Source organism: Aricia agestis, chromosome Z (assembly GCF_905147365.1).
Source record: "Aricia agestis chromosome Z, ilAriAges1.1, whole genome shotgun sequence".
NCBI lineage: Eukaryota > Metazoa > Arthropoda > Insecta > Lepidoptera > Lycaenidae > Aricia > Aricia agestis.
The window spans coordinates 36,347,810-36,361,839 of record NC_056428.1 but is presented as its reverse complement, the minus strand read 5'-3'; the positions used below and the strand labels follow the sequence as shown (position 1 = coordinate 36,361,839).

The 14,030-nt window shown below is 35.0% G+C and overlaps 1 protein-coding gene across 1 annotated transcript in view; it reads left to right on the top strand.

The window, feature by feature from the left end:
• The window catches only part of LOC121738655 (chondroitin sulfate proteoglycan 4), a 144,787-nt gene extending 132,598 nt beyond the window's left edge, over positions 1 to 12,189 (top strand). Inside the window, exons 16-25 of the mRNA XM_042130858.1 lie at positions 2,173 to 2,351; positions 3,204 to 3,357; positions 3,662 to 4,156; positions 5,711 to 5,906; positions 6,100 to 6,255; positions 6,457 to 8,312; positions 8,699 to 8,937; positions 9,232 to 9,376; positions 10,551 to 10,698; positions 11,442 to 12,189. Coding sequence (XP_041986792.1) covers positions 2,173 to 2,351; positions 3,204 to 3,357; positions 3,662 to 4,156; positions 5,711 to 5,906; positions 6,100 to 6,255; positions 6,457 to 8,312; positions 8,699 to 8,937; positions 9,232 to 9,376; positions 10,551 to 10,658 — 3,528 coding nt within the window. The 3' untranslated portion in view covers positions 10,659 to 10,698; positions 11,442 to 12,189. The remainder of the gene's footprint in view (positions 1 to 2,172; positions 2,352 to 3,203; positions 3,358 to 3,661; positions 4,157 to 5,710; positions 5,907 to 6,099; positions 6,256 to 6,456; positions 8,313 to 8,698; positions 8,938 to 9,231; positions 9,377 to 10,550; positions 10,699 to 11,441) is intronic.
• Positions 12,190 to 14,030: the final 1,841 nt, after the last annotated feature.

The window sequence follows — 14,030 nt, the reverse complement described above, 5'->3', positions numbered from 1 at the left end:
TACAGATCGGTCTCAAACAGGTAGAAATTTGGCCATTGACCTATCTCTTTAATTTTTACTAATTGCCTAAAATACTTTATAATATAATAATTAAGTAATGATTTATGTAAGAGAGTAGAAGAGACAAGTATAATATTTAGGTCAATATTCGAATTTATACGTGTGCGTTAATGAATTTATTACAAAATTTATATCCACATCAATATTAACCATTTTATCTATTTGTTTATTGTTCGTTTTATAACTTGGACAACACAAGAATAACTTGAATATAGATAATATATATTCAATACGAATATAAGTTTTATTGCATATAGTTATCGCCAGTTTTCTAAACTACTTCACAGATCGGATAGCGGTCAAAGTTTTCGCTATCAGATTTAATATTGATTCCCAAGTTATAAAGTCGGTCTAAGAAAACAGATTAGAATAAAGTGGAACAACTATTACTCTGAGGTCCACTTGTCCTAGACCGGGTGAAGTTAATCGTGGATTTAATATCATATTGTTATCTCTTTCGTTTATACATATTGTACATATTCCACGAACGATTAGTGGTTACATAGACTTGTGTAAACCGATTCGTTCTTGAATCGTGATATCGTTTCAAAATTTCGTGTGTCATGAATAAAAATAAGAAACATTTTTTGCACATCACACAACACAATATTTACAAACAGACGAAAGAACTAGGACACAATACAATTAATTTAAATTATATTGTGTGATGCCAAAAATGGACCCCAGCTCAGCATTAGCAGCGAAAATACATTATTAGTTCTAGATAATATAATAGATGCCAATAGAATATAAAAAGTTAGTTTATAAAAGGGTAGTATTTAATCGAGTGACTGTAAATTATAGTTTCAAATGTCAAAATTAATAAATTTGGGTCATAGAATTACTATTTGAGCGACTGACTGTGAGTGACGACAAATTAACAGAACAGCAACTTACAAATTATTTATTTGAGTTACTTAAAATATAAAATGAGCAGCTTCATAATATTTGAGCGACCTAATCTGTTTGAGTGTCAACGTTACGTCCTGCATTTTTTTCAATATTTGGAAAATGTATTTTTTATACTGAGTGGCATTTTATCCTAAATGAAGTGTTTAAAATACAAAAACCACTTTGAAAAATATACTAATGAGCAGAGTATAATGAGCTCACGTTAAAACAAAATGAATATGAAATAACTACGTTACGTCCTGCATTTTTTTTTTCAATATTTGGCAAATGTATTTTTTATACTGAGTGGCATTTTATCTTAAATGAAGTGTTTAAAATACAAAAACCACTTTGAAAAATATACTAATGAGCAGAGTATAATGAGCTCACATTAAAACAAAATGAATATGAAATAACTATCTGATGAAACACTATTAATCAGCTGGTTCCCTAGAAGAAATGTTTTTATTTTATTACTATCAAGCAAATTTTTTGTGAGTAGCTTTATTTGGATAAGAGAAACAACAATTTTATCTGTGAAAAATCTCGAAAGTGGTAGCTACCAGAGATAGAAAGGATTTCATACTTTCATACCTAAAAAAGTCGAAATGGGCCAACACGGAGTTCCTTAGACTTAGACTTTAGACACGACGGTAATAGTAAAACGATTATGAAAATAAGAGTGAGAGAAGCCTCAAAAAGAATATCAGTAACCAATAATCATAAATAAAGCAGCTCACAAAAGTTTGCTCAAAGTGAAATTTTTAGTAGTTCGTAATGTATAAACCTTACTTAGAAAAATTGTATCTCTCTTAAATATGGAAGTTGCCCGCTATGTATTTCCAGTCGCTTACTTAGTAATGCAGTCGCTCGGATAGAATTTTAATATCTGAAGTAGATTAATCACAATCCACTTTTTGTAAGCTCATTCTGGATTTTATTATAAATCAATATTAGTCGTTAGTTTAGTTTATTTTTCGAATACTCAAATTCATACCGCTCAATTTATTAAAACAGTATGTTCATCATAGTCGCAAAGTAATTTTTTATTCGCTCGTTTAAATATTTCCCTTTATAAAATATTCAATACATCTGTAATGTAGTAATCATAATAATTGTTTGCTATTTTTTGAATACATTCTTTACAAAGGCATCTATTATCACGCCGGATAATACGACCGCATAAATCACGTCGTTATAGCCGATTTTCATAATTTTTAGGTGGACACAAACATGAACTGCTTGGAGGAGGATATTCGATACGAAGTGACTCAAGAGCCGAAACAGGGGACTATAGAAGTGGGTAACGCACCGATATACACATTCACACAGTTAGATATAGCGGCGGGCAGAGTTGTGTATAAACACAGAGATCCGAAGACTGCGACTGATGCTTTTAGGTATGTTAAAGTGACTACGAACATTTTTCACTCTATATTAGAGAATTAAAAAGCATTATATCCATTACTCATAAAAAGATTTACAGTGTGTAATGACTAATGAGTTTACTGTGTACGTTATAGTGATACAATGTCTCTCTTTTCTATATATTATATACTTGCAGAGAAACCTAATTTTTCAATAGAAACGATCATTTTGCTGTAACATACAAATATGCTATACAGTTCGTCGTGTTATACTGTAAACCTGTAGGGTCGACGATAATATTATATTTAACATAATTATTGTGATTCCTTTAAGTTTTGAAGTAAAAACTGAAAGTCTGGTTTCCGAAAAACTTAATTAATCACATTTTAGTTGCACTATTACTTTAGCTAATGTGTCTTGTAATGATGACAACGTAGTTGTAATTTATTAACTACTAGGACAGTGGACTTAAAATTATAGTTGTTCCCGTACATCGATTGAGTCGTTTACGCGCACATCAATAAAGTATATTGTGTGGGAATCGCACATTTTTCCGGGACTAACACTGAAAGAATTTTTCAAATCGGACCAGTAATTACTGAGATTAGCGCGTTACAATAAGCTCTTTCAAATAATTTCCCCCTTTTTATCCACATTTTCCTCTATTTCTTCGCTCCTATTCTATTGTATTATTATATTTCCTCGTATTAGCGTGATAAAATATAGCCTATAGCCTTACTCGATAAATGCGCTACTTAACACTGAAAGAATTTTTCAAATCGAACCAGTAGTTCCTGAGATTAGCGCGTTCAAACAAACCAACAAACAAACTCTTCCCAATTATAATAATATAAGTATAGCTAAAGATGATTTGTTTTGTGTAGGTTCAAAGTGATGTGCTTAGAAGCGTGGGGCGAGGGTATCTACCCCATCAAGATATACCCGTCTAGCTACTGGGAGCCCTTGATGGTGAATACCAATAAACCAGTCGTTGTGGAGGAGTCCACTAGTGTTAACATCACTAAGGATATTTTGGAGGTAACTATGATTACGTAAATATTTGATGATGTCTGTGTAAAATCCTCTCAGTAATAATATCGAAATGAGAAGAATCGAGACTATTTTATGTCACTTTAATTTTTTTTATAATCTGTGTTAGGTCTGCATTCTGAACCTGCAGAAATTAGGTATATGACATGTGACTAATATATAACATGTGTATATGACAAAAGTAATGTGACAATTGCCGAATTTCCACTAGTTCAGTGACCAGGCTATAGCTTTTTGATTATATTTTATTTTTATTTTATATTCTTAATTCTAAATTGTAATTGATCTCAAGGTAATGCATCCACAAATCGAACCTTCAAACATAATCTACCAAATAACGGAGGGGCCATACTACGGATGGATCGAAATCTCCTCAACGCCCGGTTCTGTGGAAATGGACAATTATAACGAGGAACCCGTGCACACAAAAGTTTTCGATCAGTCCATAATTAACTCCAATCGGCTCGTCTACGTCCAATCGGGCGTCAATCGGACCAGAGACAAAATCAAAATGGACGTCACCAACGGCATAGTTTGGTTGCGCGATTTGGAACTTACTGTGGTCATAATACCCGAACACTTCTACATAGCGACGCAAAATCTGTCAGTTATAGAAGGACAGGCCGTCAGTATCACACCAGAAGTATTCAAGACCGTAACTGAGTATTACAAAGGCAAAGTCATGTCTTACAAGTTGATATCGAAACCGAAGTTTGGCAAAATTGCTGTGGGCGATCAAGAATTGAATCTGTTGCCGGTTTTGAAGCTCAATACTGGAAATATACAGGTATGTCATATTACTAGTTATTTCGACAGATGTTAACATCTTTGATATCACATCAACCCACAATATACTTTTTACCTAAGATCTAAAATTACGACCTAGACATTTCTGAATCTTCCTTACCGTTATTACATTATGCCTTTAGAATTAATTTTTTTATCTTCGCCTGTGCTAGAAAAGTCATTGGACACAATTCTAGGTAGTCATAAATATTTTATCATATTATATTAAAAACTATTTATTTATTATATTATATTAAAATATACATCATATTATATTAAAAACTACGGCTCAAGAACATGTTTATTGTTCGTATCGACTTAAACCAAATTAAAATGTTTAACTACAAATTAAATTCTCAGCTGTTAAAGTTTAAATTCATCGATGAATTTCTCAATTCGGAATCGGTAAAATAGCTTCAAGCTCGTCTCTTTACGCTAGCAACGTGATGCTATTTTTCGAATTTAAATCTCCGCTTCGCAATTGCGCCATTTTTTACAGCAATAAATATCGCTGCAAATAAAAATTTTCCTTTAAACGCGAAATGTAGAATTCGCGATTATCTTGATGCTTTTCTCTCTGAATATACTCGTATTTAAGTTTTAACGTTTTAAAAATATAAAAATTATGTCGATATATTATATTGAAACGGTATTTATTTTATTTATTTTATTTATCTGCGTTAAAAATACGCAGATTACTCAGAATATATGGCCTTTAAGTTATCGCAACGGCAATGTGTATGGTGATGATTTGATGAATAAAGAGTGCCGATTTTCGTTACTTTTCATTGCGAAATTGTAATGTCGGCTGTACACTCACGCCGAGAGCTCTCGGGCGAGAGTCTCGTGCGAGAGCCCCTTGCCCGAGTGCGATCATGTACATTCTCGCTTAGTTCAATCGCAGTTATGAACTCAGAGAAGATGGACCATTATTTTTGTCTATGAGATGGACGAAAACACTTCTCTTGCAGCTGCCGTAGCTCTCTGTGCTATGAGCTATTATAAATAATTAGTAATTACCAAATATTTACACAATAAAAATAAAAAAAAATGGCGAAAACGTATCTACGATCAATGATCATTAATCACAATTCACCATGTATCGAAAGATATCATTGTAATCCAAAGATTTATAATCATATTTAATTTTATTTCTCACATATTATAATTACTAATAATGACGTTTTTTATTGTTATTTTTCTGTTCTGCACTGTCTAGCGGCGCGACTAGTAGTGAAAAACGCGAGAGTGTACAGTAATGCGCTCGCTTTCCTCGCGAGACCCTTTGTCTCGGGCGCAAAACACTGACACCGGACCGAGAGGGTCCGGGACAGGCGAGACGAGGCGAGCGCACCCATTTACACTCTCGCACTCGGGCCGCCTCGCTGTGTCTCGGCGAGAGTGTACAGCCGACATAAACTACAATTCGTATAGGAACAACGCCCTTACAGGCAAACAATAATAACGCACTATGATGAGATATTGTGATTAATAAACATTAAACATCTCATACTCACCACTCAAGAGTTCAATATTCTTGATTTTTGTCTTTTAGTACGTAAACGACGGTTCAGAAGAAACCCTCGATTCATTCAGTCTGGTGGCTATGACTGAAAGCGGTAAGGAGAGCGAACCGTTTACGATATGGGTTGACATTGCATCTGTGAACGATGAACCGCCTATCGTCGCCGCGAATACTGGCCTATGTGTGTGGGAAGGCGGGACTTTTACCTTCACTAGGAACGAGCTGTGTAAGTATATTAGGTACTATACGTACTTTTACACTGATATATTGTGAAGGTTTGTCTGTTTGCTTTAATTAGGCTTAAATTAGTGAATCGATTTTCAGATACTATTTTAACTGATTTAACCACTATTACCGTATAATTTGTGCGATTAATGTGCTAAAGCTTTTCGAATTAACTTAACATAATTTGCTTCTAGATGTAAACGACATCGACACGCCATTAGAGAACGTGACGATAATAGTATCGGACATCGTGTCTGGTTACATCGCTATGAAGGCTGACGTCGAAACACCAGTCGAGCATTTCACACAAGCCGATATTGACAGGAGGGATGTTTTATTCGTGCATAAGAGTAAGTTTTATAATTTATGATGTCTTTTTTATAGTTCTTAATTTTACTAAAATTAAAATTAAATACAGTCTGGGCGAGAAGTAGGTAAACATTTGTTCATTGACTCAAAACTTGTTTCACTTGTGCACGAAAATATTGCTTTCGTGTTGATTCTAAAACTACAGTTCGTTTCTGTTGATTTCAAGTCTATTTTTATTCTAGATGGAACAAAAGGCAAGATGATATTCAACGTAACAGACGGACTTCACGAACTTTCTAAAATAACTTTTCTAATAACAACAAAATCTGTGACACTCAAGCTGGCCAGGAAACATACGCTACGTGTATTTCCGTTGATGAGAGAACCACTCAATAATTACTTCCTAATGGCGAAATGCTCGGATTACAGTCGAACTATAACTTTCATAGTAGATAGAGCACCAACATTGGGTAGACTTATAATGCTGAACGGTGATAATCATCATAGAACAGTCAAGCAGTTCACACAATATGATATAAATAATACTTTAGTTTACTATGAGCATACGCATCCGTTCTCCGATCTGCATACGAACGATTCTTTCATATTCAGCGTAGAAGCTTCTAGAGCTAAATCAGTAACAGATCAAGTATTCAATATCGATATATCCGTCTCCTCGGGTGGTTTGTCGAAATACGTCAATGTTCCAGTGACTAAAGTACAAGAAGGGGGTAAGATACCGATTGTTGTTAACGTCACCAACGTTATAGTGTATTTGGAAACTCAGGCGGGGGTTAGACAACCACAATTGGAAGGTCAGTGGTCGCAACCCAGTCATGGTGAACTTCAACCTTTTATATCATCGCTGACTCAAGCCCAAATGGAGAATGGGGTTGTCAATTACCAGCATGATGATACAGACACTCTACAAGATAGAATAGATATGTCCCTATATTTGCTACCTGATTATGTGCTACTTTGTAATGTGACGATACCAATTACAATCATACCAGTCAACGATCAACCATTTAGACTGCTCACTGATTCGCCCCAAATTCAAGTTGTCCAAGGAGACAACTATACTATCACAAAGAAAGATCTTTCGACTGAAGATTTAGATACTCCACCAAAGGATATTCTATACGACATTATAAGTGGTCCTACTCAAGGTAGACTGGTTATGCTAGATGTAAACCAAACATTAGATACAGCTCTATCCATAAACAAATTCACCCAAGAAGATGTTAACGATGGAAAAATTGTGTACGAACATTCTGGAATTTTACAAACTGCTACTTTCTATTTTCGAGTATGGGATGGACAATTTAAGCCTACGTATACAGTATTCACTATAGACGTAGTACCTGTTATACTTAATGCAACTTCTTCGCATCCTATAAGCTTACAGCAGGGTTCAAACGTCGCAACTCTTACGACTGACCAAATTTTACTTGAAACTAATGCTAAAAATACTAAAGTGTGGTACAATATTACTCGACAACCACTCCATGGTATGATATATTTGGGAAGAAATCCAGTAACATACTTCTCACATAAGGATTTGATTAACAAAGTCGTAATTTATATGCAAAATGATATGACGGTTGCGAACGATAGTTTTGATCTAATAGGTTACGTAAACACTAGCAATGCAACATCTCCATTCACGATAGAAGTTATAGTGGAGCCATTGATGGTGCTAGGCGATCTAAAAGTTGACGCAGAGAAAGTCAGACTAACAGTTAGCAATTTGGATGCAACTGAACTAGCTAAGCTGACCGCTAGCGTTCCCGTGTATACAATAATAGAGAAACCAAAATATGGTGTATTGAAGAAGATAATTCGCAGTTCGGGAGAGAAAACTAGTGCTCGAGAAAGGGAAGTGACTTATTTTACCCACGAGGATGTTAAGGCTGGTGTCATCTACTATGTGATCAAAAGGAATGCACCAGATATCGGTGTGGAAGATAGTTTTAGGTTTCTACTAGCGGCGACTATATTCCAACCAGCGTCTGGGGAAGTGAAGATATTCATTGGAGGGAAGCTAAGAAAGAGTCTCCCGGGACCTAACGATCCGGAGAGTCATGAAGGGAACCCGGTAAGTACAGGCTACTTTAATAAGATAACTAACGAACTTTAACACCTCCTCTAATAACATACTTTGTAATAATATTATAATAAATATGAAAGTCTATCTGTCCGTCAGCAGTCAAAGCGTGGCATATTAAAAAGCTCTTTACGTTCAACCCCTAAACCGATCTGCATTTTGAATACCGAAAAAGACGATGACAGAAAATCGTAAGATTCTCGCTCGCCAAAGGAACTTAGGCACAAGCACAACGCAGCTGCGGACATTACATATTTTAGTAAGATGTAATGTCTTCTCAACTTGTTCTGAAGGAGCTATTTCAAATTCACAATAACTGTTGACAAGTTTTAAGTTGTCTCATTTTATTCCATTTTTAATAATTGCCTTATTCTCAGGTTGCTAATGGCGAATCTCCCTCCTACTATATGATGGTGCTGATGGCAATATCAGGGATATTCCTAGCGGTGATAGTCGTGTTTGGTCTACTGAAGTGTCGTCAGCACTTCATTAGAGATCAGAACGCTATGGTTAAGATACACGGACAGAGCCAGGGAGCGGTCGCTCCTATACCTTTACCACGACCGCCGGATCATTTGATGCCGTCGCCTACCCAAGCGACGCCACCTATCAAGAGGTAAGTCTACACTAACTTTAATATAATTGCAAATCATTTTCCCGGCCGTAAAGCCTCCATTTATAAAAAAAACGGCAATTTTTTAACCGTTACTTACTTGCTTCAGCCATTGACGTCTTCAAATATTCTGGAAGCGCATTGAAAGTATATCACTTTAAGCAATCAGCAAGAGAGAAAATCTTTATCTAGATGACATAAGGAAAATGGACCTACACAATTTACCCCTTTGGTACACCTAGATTTATTTTGCCCCCGTTCAAAGTAAAGTCTACAATATCAAACGCTTTATTCTAGGTACGTGTCATCAGACCAGTCCGTGCACACAGGCGCGAGTACGCCGCTGCCATCTGGCGGCAGTGTGACATGCAAAGTGACGCCGCTCGACGGTGCGCCGGATCTCAACGCGCGGTACCCGTACGGCGCTGAGGATCATACTGATGTGAGTTTCGATATGTCGTTCATAGTTTTTCGTGATATTTTATAGATACTTGTCACCCTGGTGTGACGTCACATATTTGCAATTTTACATCTAAAAATTATAACCACCTCCATGGTCGAAATGTTAGATTCTAACGACACTATAATGAGTATAACATTTGTCTTTGTTGGTAATAAGTGTCCTAGAATAGGGCCTCAGTTTTCTAAAGTTTAATTTCTGAAAGAACTCGAATGAGTGACAAATGGCGCTATGTAGCCGTAGGGTTTATCGTGTCAATTGTCGTGTCAAACAGCTGTCATATTTCACGAAATAGCTTTCACATGTCACGGTATAGCTGTCATTATGTTTGTCTGACACAACATTTCACACGAAAGACCCTACCGTCGCGTCGCTCAGCGTAGCTAGCACGGGGTTTCCCAGTCGATTCTTCGGAAGAAAGTAATGGCAGTTTCTTTCCCATGTCTACATATCTTATTCCCGAGCATGGCACCACCCATCGACTTGAGTTTCAGTGGACAAAGACAAGAAACTCTTTCCATAGCAACCATTAAAGCAACGGCAATTATTTTTTTTTGACATTTAGTTTCTTGGTTCTTTTTTTTTTAATTATGGCACCTCGGCTATAAAACCATGCCAGTGTCGAGTAAAAGGCGGCAAATTAAAAAAATCGACGTGTAGCAACCTTGTCTATAGCCAGAATTATAGTTTTGATCTACGAAATACGAATAATAAAAACTAATGAACTTTATTATTCGTAGTTTGTAGATCAAAACTATAATTCCGGCTATAGACAGGGTTGCTATACATCGATTTTTTGAATTTGCCGCCATTTACTCGACACTGGCCATGGTTTTATAGCCAAGTGCCATAATAAAAATAAAAACAGAATCAAGAAACTAAATGTCAAAAGCGGATCGTCATGCTTGACTTATAGATTTTCAAAAGCGAAAGATATCGAGATAGGAAAGAAACTTTTACTCCAATGTTTTTCCGGTAAAACTGTCAAAATTTAGTTTCTTTCGTTTGTCTACGTGCTTGTGCTAGCTATGCTGGTGGCAAATAATTTATCTACAACCCTCATTGAAAGAACTCTATTAAGATCCTCACAGTCTGAAATAGTTTTAAACAGATAATATTGCTGAGGAATTATTGTAATAACAAACAACACTTTCAGGCTGAAGACTGGAGCAGTTACGAGGCGAGCGAGACCGCGTACCCCATCAGGACGCAAGGGGTAACCCCCACGAACCCCATGCTCAGACGGAACCAGTACTGGGTCTGACCAAAGGACACGCACTCGTTGCCTCGGGTGGCTAAAAAAGGTACGTAATTTTTTGCACATAAAATGTAATCATACGTAAGTATACAGTGTGCAATTAAACCTACCTGCCAAATTTTTTTCAGGGCTTAGGTATCATTAGGAGGGTTCATTTAACCAAAAAAAATTGGGTGTTATTTTTTTTAGATGACATATTTTATCCCACTTAAAATCGTTTCAACGGTCACTTCTCGGCGGTGAGTATGAGCGGGGGTGACGAGGGGGGAGGCGCGCGCGCGGAAGCACGTCACGCGCGAGCGACGCGTCGTGCCATTAATTGTCGTGTTTTTTAGGATAACTTTCGGAAGCTGTTTCTCAACATACTACTGAGTGATTATAAAAGAAAAAATACATGTATTTTTATTTTTAACACGGATCAATATGTCAAAATTTGGCCGGAAGGTTTAATTGCACCCTGTTTTTATCAAATAAAGACCCTTCAGAGTGAAAAAGTGTGAGTGTAGTAACATTTTTAAATAATTAATTAATAATTGCAATAAGAAATGCGTGTGTATTGAAGTAAAGTGTCTTGTATCGTTGATTTACTTCAAAGTTTTTGTTCAAATTATCATAATAATTTTGAACGGATTTTATTTCCCTTTTCATAATCAATATTGCATGGTTTGGGGTTTTTGCTATGGTAGCACTTCTGACTCCGGATTATCCTGGATGGTAGCTAATATAGCCATAGACATTTAGCCGTATGTGAAAGCTAGTAAAAAGAAATAAACATTAACTATTTTCCAGTTTCAGTTACCCTACCCGAAGAGCACGAAAACTTTGCGACTCTCAACCCGAGGTTACACACTCGTCGAGGTGTCGACTTAGTTCCTACGCCGTTTCTACTCAGCAACTACAAAATAAAATACCCAAGCTGCGAGGTAACTCTGTAGATGTGCAACGTTACACAAAAACATGGTTAAATAATTATTATTAATGTTGGATGCCAAAGCGTATACGCAAATGCGTACAAAAATGCGTGCGTGTATGCGTATAATACGGTAGTGCGTACATGCTCGCGTGCGTGTGCGAGTATTACGTATCAGTGTGAGTGCGTGTGTGCGTAAGTGCGCATACGATTACGTGTGTTTGCTTTTATTCTGGGACGCTCATACATACTTATTGTTTCAATCATGCAGGAATATATTTTATCACAGATATCATTTAAGATAAAAGACGAATCTCTGAAATGTGCTGCCGAGTACTAATAATTATATTGTTATTTTATATTCTCGTGTGATCGAAACTAAAGTGTAACAAAATAGCACTGTAAAATATTGTAAAATATACAGATTTTCTAATGGATGACTACTACTGACTAGTATTGGACAACGATCATTCCCTATAGCATAGTTACGATTCAACAGTAAAATAGACTAAATAGATGTTTGGACAGCGTATTAGAAGAATAAGGTATGCGTCCTAGTGTTGTGCTAAGTCGCATAATATTGTCTTGACCTATGTTGATAACAAGATATTCAAAAAAATATTATTGGTACTTACTTTAAGAAAAATTCACACTACATGAAATCCTGTTATGGCAATCCAAGTATTTTCAAACAAAAGTCTAAGGTGCCAATAATAGAACGACGATTGGCGAACGATGTTTGCCCTTAATTCTAATATTATGTTCTTATTATGGTCAATAAACTATTTGTTTTGTATTTTATTGTATGTATTATAAATATCATCTTTATGGGTTTTAAGAAATCAAAAAAAAAAAAGAATCTCAGCACTACCAAAGGATGTCATAGACCTGTGATTAAACAATCTTTGTATCTCAGTGTATATTCTATGTTTGAATAGGAGATAATATTTGCAGTATTATAAGTAAACTCCTTAGCGGCTAGAAGTAACGAGTACTTAAGATTAATTTAATAATCGTATTAAGTTTCTAACGGATCTAACGAAAGTAGTTACTTGCCAAAAATCATGCCAAGGATGGTGCCAAAGTAAATAGTACGGTATTATGATTTATTAGATCATTTTATATATTGTATTTAAATATTATACTGTTTATATAGTTAATATAATATGAGCATAATTATTGGGTTTATAGTTTTCAGTTTCTTCTCTGTACCAAAATATTATTTTGCCATACTTACCAATAATTGATTTTACTCTCATGTATTGTTGCCATATTTTAGAATGTTTGTTGCGTTTCTAGCATTTCTATTTCCAAAGATTAGTTAAATTTTACATTATATTGTTAGTACAATAATAGTAGAAAACAATGAATTATATTGCTAATTTTTTATCTTTACTTATATGTAGTAAAATTTATTCGAAGTGGTATTAAAATATTGAAAAACGGCAAAAAAAAAGTATAAGTAAATTATGATAGAGGCCAAAATAACGATAACGAAGAAAACACGATTTTTGTTGAAGATAAAGTTACAGAATTTTAATATTTTAATCCTATCGGTTTCACTATCATGTATATAATAGATACATAACATTCTGTAAATAAAAGCATTTATATCCATTATTTCAATACCTGGGGCTATTTCACAATAAAAATCTTCAACAGTGCTCGGTTATACCATAATATTATGGCGTGTAGTGCAAATTTTTATTACTATTTGACGTGAAAAAGATAAATGTGTTCCAAAGGTGTTCCAAAACCGGGCTATACAGTATACACTATACAGCCCGGTCTTGGAACACGTAGAAATTCGGCTATTGGCCTATCTCTACTAGTCTTATTCATACACACGCAAAAATAACGATATCTCGTTTCTAACCAATGTGGAAACGAGATTGCTAAAATATAATATTCGTGCGCGAGAGAAAGACACAAGTAAAATAGTCCAATGGTTAAATTTTTTCGTGTTCGGTAATACTTAGCAGTTGCCAGTTGCATGTAGTTGTATTTTTACGTCAAGGAGTGAAAAAAATGTACACAACAGAATACAGTATCGATAATGTCTTATACATATAAGTTGAGAAGTAAAGTTACATTATATAATATAGCATTTACTTATTGTTGTAGACAGATAGTTACGATGTAGGTACGAATTTAGTATAACATAAAAATGTTTAGAATATATTGGTTTTAATATTTAAATTTTGGGGATTGTTCGAATATAACACAATGTTTTTACTAGTACCTACTGATCGAGAGATATATTTTTATGAAGTTGTACGTATGTTACAGGTTAAACAAGTGATTGCCAAATTGTTTTCAGCTTTACAATTTTAATATTTGAAAATTACATGCAGTTTATAAATGTTGAGTAAATTTAAATAATATTTGATTTTTTCTTATTTGCAGAAATAATCTTTAATTATTTCTGCAAAAAAAAACTGCAAAATTATAAACAGTCTTTATGATTA